This window comes from Gopherus flavomarginatus, chromosome 3 (assembly GCF_025201925.1).
Source record: "Gopherus flavomarginatus isolate rGopFla2 chromosome 3, rGopFla2.mat.asm, whole genome shotgun sequence".
Lineage (NCBI taxonomy): Eukaryota > Metazoa > Chordata > Testudines > Testudinidae > Gopherus > Gopherus flavomarginatus.
The window spans coordinates 207,040,180-207,049,636 of record NC_066619.1 but is presented as its reverse complement, the minus strand read 5'-3'; the positions used below and the strand labels follow the sequence as shown (position 1 = coordinate 207,049,636).

General features: G+C 47.0%; 1 protein-coding gene and 1 long non-coding RNA gene across 10 annotated transcripts; one reads left to right on the top strand and one right to left on the bottom strand.

Annotated features, from left to right (window-relative positions):
* Positions 1-3,752: 3,752 nt before the first annotated feature.
* On the top strand, positions 3,753-7,196 carry LOC127047804 (uncharacterized). Its single transcript, XM_050946606.1, has 2 exons — positions 3,753-4,546; positions 6,596-7,196. Exons 1-2 carry the CDS (start codon positions 4,024-4,026, stop codon positions 7,099-7,101), a joined length of 1,029 nt encoding a protein of 342 aa, XP_050802563.1. The 5' UTR covers positions 3,753-4,023; the 3' UTR covers positions 7,102-7,196.
* LOC127047860 (uncharacterized) lies at positions 5,010-6,600 on the bottom strand. Of its 9 annotated transcripts, none has more exons than XR_007773470.1 (5): positions 6,291-6,600; positions 6,133-6,237; positions 5,922-6,026; positions 5,817-5,869; positions 5,010-5,395 (listed from the first exon to the last, which is right to left on the bottom strand). It is a non-coding gene; the product is annotated as an uncharacterized LOC127047860 (long non-coding RNA). The 9 variants fall into 9 exon arrangements; XR_007773471.1 differs by lacking the exon at positions 5,817-5,869 and adding an exon at positions 5,659-5,763; XR_007773469.1 differs by lacking the exon at positions 5,817-5,869.
* Positions 7,197-9,457: the final 2,261 nt, after the last annotated feature.

The window sequence follows — 9,457 nt, the reverse complement described above, 5'->3', positions numbered from 1 at the left end:
GCCATTTGCATCCATTCATTTTAAGAATTACTGCGTTTTCACTGAATGTGGAGATTTTATTTTTCTGTCATGAAGTTTGATTTTAGGGTGCAGGTGAGCTGGGGGGGCTGAATTAAGTGTTACTGGTGCAAGCTCTTGCTATCAGACAACATCTGTATCTATTTATCTTCAGTGTATGGACAATGGATGAGATACTGATCCAGATTTTACTCGAGTCATTGACTATACTCTCGAAAGAGAGAAGGAAGGTGGCGCAAAATCAGTCCAATTTAAACCAGCGGCAAATTCTGTATTGATGAAACAATCTGTGGTACAAGCACACAAAAGAAACAAACTTCAGCATCACTGCTCGTGATACAATTGAGTTCCCTGTGATGATTGTCATCAATCCATTTACACATTATAGATAATGGGTTTGCAGGACCATCTGCTAGTATGATCCCTGGTTTCTTGTTTGAAACCTAATTCTAGATAATTAATGAATTCAGGGAAATTTGGTGAAGTCAGTGGGCTTCTGCATGGGAACAGGGGTCCATGTTAGCAGATCTGATTGCAGGACTGCAGTTAATGTTTACTTCCTGTAGAATGAAAAAATGTGTGTCTCATATACAAGGTCAATAAATAAATTTAATGATCTGTAAGAAGTAATTATTAGACGTATTGTCCAACAAAAAACACCAGTCATATTGCACAAAGAGGGGAAGAAAAGTGAGGCTACTTATGATTCCAAATAAAGAACGTAGGATTGGATTCACAAAAGTATTTATGCATTAAACTCAGTTAGTTCAATGGGAATTAGACAAGCAAATACCTTTGGCAATGTCCCCCATAGTTATTAAAGATTATCTAATCTAATATCTGCATAGAAAAAAAACATAGATTCCAGCACTTTCTGACAATATCTGTATATGTATGTGTATGTGTTTGTCACAACCCCAAAATAAGTATCTCAGAGAAAAACTGAGGCTTAATTAAAACAAAATTCTCATTTCAAGATTGAAAAATAGTTCACTACACAGATAACCAGTATGAAAAGTTAGGATAGAAGAACTTTGAGTACCTTCATATTCTCCCAACAGGCTGTTTCCCAATCAGCAAATACAGACATTTTTTACATAAAACAATGTTTCACGGTTGTCAGTGTAATTCACAGAACAAAGTAGCACCTTCAATCTCCAATTTACATAGCCCACAATGACAATTAGCAGCTTAGACATTTCTTTCCAATAGTACTACTTCACTCACTCTCTACCTTAATGTAGAAAATGTACCAAGTTTAACTTTTAATGTTCCCTTTTACTGTATTAATAGCTAAGAAAACCAGGGAGGGAAGTTCTTTGCTGGGGAGGAGCGTGAGTCACTTTCACCTCCTCTATTGTAAGGTTTTACCTTACCAGTGAAAATGCTGCACTCTGTTCTGCTGAGGATAAAACGACAATGGGCTTTCTCTCTCCCTCTCGTTCATAACCCATTTCCACCCACACAAGCAAATGCCGATAAAGAAACAAAGATGGGGGGAAACCAAAAATCTGAAAACCAGGGTAGTTAAATGTTTCCTCCAAGCACAGTTTGATTTTTAAGCATTTGACCTGTATATAGTTAAACTGCCAATTCTCTCATCCCTGCTCCTCTGGGCTTGGGTATGATATTATACATGAATAGAGCACAATTCATCACAAAGATTCCAAGCCCTTCACAAACTGTATACATCTCATACACAAATCATTTCAGATACCAATGAATTTTAGGCAACTTTGCAAAGAATTGCAGTGGCTGTAGTGACCTTACACAATAGTTTAGGACAGAAAGTGCAGAAGATGACTACATCTAATTGAAACTGTAGTGGAAGTTAAGTAGGGAGAATGTATTTATCCAAACTGGAATTTGGTCATGACAGCAGTGCTAACTCTATTCTTGCAAAACAATGCCAGAGCTTTAGCAGATTTTAAATCTCATGTAAAAGACAGACCCTTCTGGATAACCCAGGGCCCACTAACACACTGCTGAGGCATAGTACTGGAAGAGTACTAGCTACTAAATTACTGTCACTTACTGAAGGTAACTGGATTTTCCTTGCAAGTCTTCCATTCAATTTTTGACCAGAAATCACACTTGGATTACAAGAACTGACAAAATCATGGCTCAAGATGGAAAGGCTGCAAACAACAAAACAGTTTTTAAATGCACTCCTGCTGCTGAGCCCAGCTTTAATATAGACAGTGAAACTGTCCTCTTTGTCTTTAGCACAATGCCAGGAAATAGTGAGGGGTCATTTTGCCTACAGCAAAGGACCAAGTCATGGCTCAGAAATTTTAAGAGCAAGGTGATAAATCTGAGTCTCCGCCATAACCCTGAATATGATTTAAAAGACTTCAACTCTTTGTTTTCTTTTTACTGTTAATGTATAATTAAATATTTGCAATTTTCATTCTCAGTGACCAAAATTTGCAAACCTAAGTGTCTAAAATTAGACTCCTAAATATATTTAGTCAGCCAAATAAAAGTGTATTCATTTTCAGAGAGGCTGAGCATTTGTACAACTATGACAGCTAAGGTTGCTCAGCACTTCTTAAAATCAAAGCACTAACATTTAGCTGCTTAAACATTGATTTCAGAGCCTGAATTCAGGCAGCCAAGTTTGAACACGTTGGTCAGTGTAATTCATTAAAATGTGGAATTTGTAAGAAACATTTTAATAATACTAAGAAATATTTTATAATACACTCCACACAGTGAGGCCAATAAAAAAAATCAGAATGTGAATGTTTTGGAGATGATTCACCCAATTATCAAATGCAAACTTCTTAACAGAATGATCAGAACCTATCATTGTATGGTCATATCAGGATTATGTATGCAAATAGCCATTTTAAGGCATTGAGGGTCAAATTTTGGTCCTGTGAGTAAAGCCCAAATAAAAGGACTTTGCCTGCAAGAAATAAGCACTAGTTTTAGGAGTATCTAAATATTCCTTCTGAGCCAGAAGCTGTACATTATGTACTCAGGCAAATCAGGACAGGGTTTGTGCAGACAAAGTGGATTTCACAAATTGGGAAAACACATAAGTTATAGCAATTCTTAATTTTACCTAGTTTTGCAGTTCCAGTGCAACACAATGCAATTTTATTGCACAATTTGGAAAGTCATAATTGGTGCATCTTGAAAGGAATAAAAAAATTAAACATTGCAAGTAATTATGTAGAACAAATTCTGTTACTATAGTAACAAAAATCAGCCATACATTTTCTAATTCCCCTCTGGCGGAGTTTTTTTTCTGCCTTTCAATTTGGAAACATCCTTTGTCATTGTCATGTAGATATGAAAAATACAGAAATGAGGCCACAGGCAGAACACATAATGGACTCATGGCCCAGAAACAGGGCTTCTCATAAATGTCCATCAAATATCCAGAGTTTCTACATAATGCTTCAATTGGAGTTTTGCTTCAGAAATGATAGCAGAACACTGAGCCCAGAATCTATTTCTAAGACATGAAATGGTGTGTATGTGGCAAAACTGGATATTTCAGACGATTTGTGATTAATTACAAAGCAGGTCAAAAGATGGAGGAAGAAAAGTTTGCTGGCATATATACACTAACCTTACTACTGTATATTAGCAGGAAACTCAGGGCTTGTCTACATCAGAAAGTTGCAGCGCTGGTGAGGGAGTTACAGCGCTGCAACTTAGGAGGTGTACACATCTGCAGGGCATCACCAGCGCTGCAACTCCCTGTTTGCAGCGCTGGCCGTACTCCCGTTTTGTTTCAGGTGTAGAGGATCCAGCGCTGGTGATCCAGCGCTGGTAATGCAATGTAGACACTTACCAGCGCTTTTCTTGACCTCCGTGGAATAAGCAGGTATCCCAGCATACCTGAGGATACCTCTCTGGTAATCAAGAAAACTCCTCTGCCCTGTGCTCACCTGACCCCTCCTTTAAATGCCCCGGGAAATTTCAAAAATCACCTTCCTGTTTGCTCAGTCAGGCGTGGAGTGCAATTAATCAATCAATCATTCAGCGACCATGCCTCCACGCAACAAACGAGCCCCAGCATGGACCAATGCAGAGCTGCAGGATCTAATTAGTGTGTGGGGAGATGAGGCTGTTCAAACACAGCTGCGCTCCAGAAGGAGAAACTACGATACCTATGGTCAGATATCGCAGTCCATGATGAGAAGGGGCCACGAACGGGACGCCTTGCAATGCAGAGTAAAAATTAAGGAGATGAGGAGTGCATACTGCAAAGCCCGTGAGGGAAACCGACGCTCAGGAGCAGCCCCCACAACCTGCAGGTTTTACAAGGAGCTGGATGCCATACTTGGGTGTGACCCCACCGTGAATCCTAGGAGCACGATGGAGAGTTCAGAGCAGGGAGAAGTGGGGGATGGTGTAGAGGATGAATACAGTGATGCTACTGGCGTTGAGGGGGACACCCCGGAGTCTCAGGACACAGGCAGCCAGGAGCTCTTCTCCAGCCCTGAGGAGACTAGCCAGTCACAGCAGCTGGAAGCGGACGTTGATGAGGAAGCTGAGGATCGTGCTCGTGGTAAGTAGATTGCAATGCTTTGTGATAGCAGGATTTTCGTTATGGCTGATTGCATGCATGCCTAAACGTGGAATAGCCCATTGATGTGATCTATGACATCTGTGTAATCTGCCTGAGTAATCTCTTGAAAAGTTGCAGCTAGATCTTGGGCAATGTGCTTTAACAAGTTTATAGGTAGAGCCAGCTTGGTCCCTGTCCCGGTCAGGCTAACTCGTCCGATCCACTGTGCAGCGAGGGGTGGGGGGACCATGGCCGCACACAGGCGAGCTGCATAGGGGCCAGGGCGGTATCCGCATTCCTGTAGAAGACCCTCCCGCTCTTCCTTGGTAACACGCAGCAGTGATATGTCTGGCATTATGAAAGCCTGTGGATAGTTTAGGGATAATTGAGGGCAGGTAGCTAGAAGCACGGCTCCCCAGCGCAAGGCGGTCTGTTTCCTCTGCCCCAATCCACCCCCCCCCTGCCCTTCCCAGCACGTAGGCATCCAGGCGGGGTGCTTCTTCCTCACCGATCCCCCCTTCCAAGCGTGAAACCTGCCCTGCGGTGTGCTCTGTCCGTCCCCCACCCCCCCTTCCAAGCGGGAACCGTGTCCTGCGGGGTGCTTCTTCCTCACCGATCCCCCCTTCCAAGCGTGAAACCTGCCCTGCGGTGTGCTCTGTCCGTCCCCCACCCCCCCTTCCAAGCGGGAAACCTGCCCTGCGGTGTGCTCTGTCCGTCCCCCACCCCCCCTTCCAAGCGGGAACCGTGTCCTGCGGTGTGCTCTGTCCGTCCCCCACCCCCCCTTCCAAGCGGGAACCGTGTCCTGCGGGGTGCTTCTTCCTCACCGATCCCCCCTTCCAAGCGTGAAACCTGCCCTGCGGTGTGCTCTGTCCGTCCCCCACCCCCCTTTCCAAGCGGGAACCGTGTCCTGCGGGGTGCTTCTTCCTCACCGATCCCCCCTTCCAAGCGTGAAACCTGCCCTGCGGTGTGCTCTGTCCGTCCCCCACCCCCCCTTCCAAGCGGGAAACCTGCCCTGCGGTGTGCTCTGTCCGTCCCCCACCCCCCCTTCCAAGCGGGAAACCTGCCCTGCGGTGTGCTCTGTCCGTCCCCCACCTCCCTTCCAAGCGGGAAACCTGCCCTGCGGTGTGCTCTGTCCGTCCCCCACCCCCCCGTCCAAGCGGGAACCGTGTCCTGCGGGGTGCGTCTTCCTCACCGATCCCCCCTTCCAAGCGTGAAACCTGCCCTGCGGTGTGCTCTGTCCGTCCCCCACCCCTCCTTCCAAGCAGGAAACCTGCCCTGCGGTGTGCTCTGTCCGTCCCCCACCCCCCCTTCCAAGCGGGAAACCTGCCCTGCGGTGTGCTCTGTCCGTCCCCCACCCCCCTTCCAAGCGGGAAACCTGCCCTGCGGTGTGCTCTGTCCGTCCCCCACCCCCCCTTCCAAGCGGGAACCGTGTCCTGCGGGGTGCTTCTTCCTCACCGATCCCCCCTTCCAAGCGTGAAACCTGCCCTGCGGTGTGCTCTGTCCATCCCCCACCCCTCCTTCCAAGCAGGAAACCTGCCCTGCGGTGTGCTCTGTCCGTCCCCCACCCCCCCGTCCAAGCGGGAAACCTGCCCTGCGGTGTGCTCTGTCCGTCCCCCACCCCCCCTTCCAAGCGGGAACCGTGTCCTGCGGGGTGCTTCTTCCTCACCGATCCCCCCTTCCAAGCGTGAAACCTGCCCTGCGGTGTGCTCTGTCCGTCCCCCACCCCCCCTTCCAAGCGGGAAACCTGCCCTGCTTTGTGCTCTGTCCGTCCCCCACCCCCCCTTCCAAGCGGGAACCGTGTCCTGCGGGGTGCTTTTTCCTCACCCGGCCCCCCTTCCGAGCAGGAACCAAGGCATCCCACTAACATGGGAGAATTTTAAGCAAAAGTACTCACCCCATTGCTAGACATGTCTTAGCTTTCTTGAACTCTACAGTGTTATGTGAGGTATGTGAGAGGGATGCTACCTACAGTTTCCAATGTCCTTCAAAAGTTGATAATAAACAATGATGCCCCTGTGTATTACATGTCTCTATCTCTATTTTTTCTAGGCAACTCGAGTAATGCAGCTGTGTCACCGGCCTCACGTAGATTGCAGAATTTGAAGCGCAATCCTAGGAAATCAAAAGAGGAGCTGATCAAGACCGTTCTGAACCACTACAACAGGGAAAGTAGGAAGACTGAGGAGTGGAGAAAAAGTGTACAGGAATGGAGGCTGACTGAAAGCAGGAGACAGGAATTGTCTGCCAAAAGAATAGCCAGGCAGATGATGAGACTCCTGTCTCGCCAAACCAAGTCTTTTGAGTCTCTTGTAGCCATGCAGGCAAATATATACCGTGCTAACCCACAGGCTTCCCAAAGCACTGTTCCTTGTCCCCCTGTGTATCCTCAAAATAGCTTTATGCAGCACCCAGTTCCTTATTATCATCAGCTGCCCCCAACAACTATAACATCACCTAGTAACCAAGATATGTTTAATTCTTACCCAGCGCACTCCACCCCCATCATTCTGCAGCAAAGTAATGGTGAGTTGCATCAGACGGTTACAATTGAGTAAAATAGGAAATAGTAAAACCTCTGAATGTACTGTGAACCACCCATACCCCCTTACCTGTTTTTTACTGTATGACAAATAAAAGGTTTTGGTTTGTATTTCTTTCCATATGTTTTATTGGTGACAGAAATGGTTAATTATACACAGCAAGGTAAAGCAAAGCACAACACATGCACCAAACATTACTGCTGGCTCTCAGCATCAAATTGCTCCCTTATAGCATCCCTAATCCTTGAAGCCCTTTCCTGGGCCTCCCTATTAGCCCTGCTCTCTGGCTGAGCAAACTCATTCTCCAAACGTCTAACCTCGGAGGTCCATTCCTCACTGAACCTTTCACCCTTCCCTTCACAAATATTATGGAGGGTGCAGCACGCGGATATAACTGCGGTAATGCTGCTTTCCATCAAATCTAGCTTCCCGAACAGACTGCGCCAGCGAGCTTTCAAACGGCCAAAAGCACGCTCCACAGTCATTCTACAGCGGCTCAACCTGTAGTTGAAACGTTCCTTGCTCCTGTCAAGCTTCCCTGTATATGGTTTCATGAGCCATGGCATTAATGGGTAAGCGGGGTCTCCCAGAATCACGATGGGCATTTCCACGTCCCCTACTGTTATCTTGTGATCTGGGAAAAAGGTCCCGGCCCTAAGCCTCCTGAACAGGGCACTGTTCCTAAATATGCGTGCATCGTGCACCTTTCCAGGCCATCCAGAGTAAATGTCAGTGAAATGCCCACGGTGATCCACAAGCGCTTGCAGAACCACAGAGAAGTACCCCTTGCGATTAATATACTCCGATGCCAGGTGGGGTGGAGAGATAATAGGAATATGCGTTCCATCTACTGCCCCTCCACAGTTAGGGAAGCCCATTTCTGCAAAGCCATCTAAAATGTCCTGCACGTTACCAAGAGTCACGGTTCTTCTTGTCAGTGTTCGATTAATGGCCCTGCAAACTTGCATCAGCACCATTCCAACGGTGGACTTTCCCACTCCGAACTGGTTCGCCACAGATCGGAAACAGTCTGGAGTTGCCAGCTTCCAGATTGCAATAGCCACCCGCTTCTCCACAGAAAGGGCATCTCTAAATCTCGTGTTCATGCGCCGCAGGTTGGGGGCGAGATCATCACAAAGTCCCATGAAAGTGGCTTTCCTCATACGAAAGTTCTGCAGCCACTGCTCGTCATCCCATGATTGCAGGACGATGTGATCCCACCACTCAGTGCTGGTTTCCCGAGCCCAAACGCGCCGGTCCACGGAGCAGAGCACGTCTGTTATTGCCACTAGCATTGTACTGTCTGCATATTGATGCGATTCAGTACCATCGTCCGACTCCTCAATGTCAGTCACACGCACATTTAGCAGCCTAAGGATTAGATCCACAGTAAGGCGAGATGTGCTGGCAATAGTCATTAGTAAGGTATTCAGTACCTGAGGATCCATTCTTGAAAGATAATGCAGAAAAACCGCTTTAGAGTCACAATGCTGCCACAGTGCTCCGCATGTGTACCAAAGCAACGCTGGCCGTTGGAACAGGAACAGGAAGCAGAAGGACAATCACACTTCCTTCCCCTTCCCACAAGCCCCAGCGCCGCTGTGGGACGAGGTGCCCTGTGGGATAGCCGCCCACAATGCATCACTCCCAACAGCGCTGCAGTGTGGCCACATCTAACAGCACTTGCAGCGCTGCTAGCAGTAAGTGTGGACACTCTGCAGCGCTGGCCCTATACAGCTGTACTAATACAGCTATAACAACCAGCGCTGCAAAGTTTTAGATGTAGACATGGCCTTAGTGAGTTTCAACTGCTGGAGTTTTCAGTTCATTCTCCCATCAGAAGATGGGGTTTTCCTCACCTTAAAAGAAGCTGGGGATTCTGCTCACTAACCCATGGATCCAGCGAGTGCCGGAAGATATCCTCAATAGATACCCTTTGCCTCTTCTTTGCAGCCTGGTCACAGCCTCCTAGTGGCTGCTAGAGAGATGGTTCCTATGAAAGCAGTGCTTTTGGAAGTTCCCCTGACTGTGGCTGCTCTCTAGAATCCCTCTAAAGGGGCACGGTTATGCAGCCTGATCCTATGTCCATTGCAGTCAATGGCAAAGCTGCCATTGACTTCAGTCGGGCAGTATCAGCCTTTACACAGCACAGAAGTGGCCATGTTCTAAGTATGGTAGTTGCGTCTGCTGCTGGCTTTAGTAAAGTACAACACAAGGGTTAATCTAATGGCAGTTCAGACAGTTTATCAACATTTACCTTTGTTTACCTTTAACATTCTTACGGATACCCCACTGGTTAATTCCACCATCATTCTTGTTACAGCAATATAATTTTCTCTCTGGACTTTGTCCATCTCCTTGAGGGTCTTCT

Coding starts and splice junctions, on each gene's coding strand:
- LOC127047804 (XM_050946606.1), top strand. CDS start 4,024: ATGCCTCCACGCAACAAACGAGCCCCAGCATGGACCAATGCAGAGCTG. Junction 4,547..6,595: donor AGCTGAGGATCGTGCTCGTG/GTAAGTAGATTG, acceptor TATTTTTTCTAG/GCAACTCGAGTAATGCAGCT.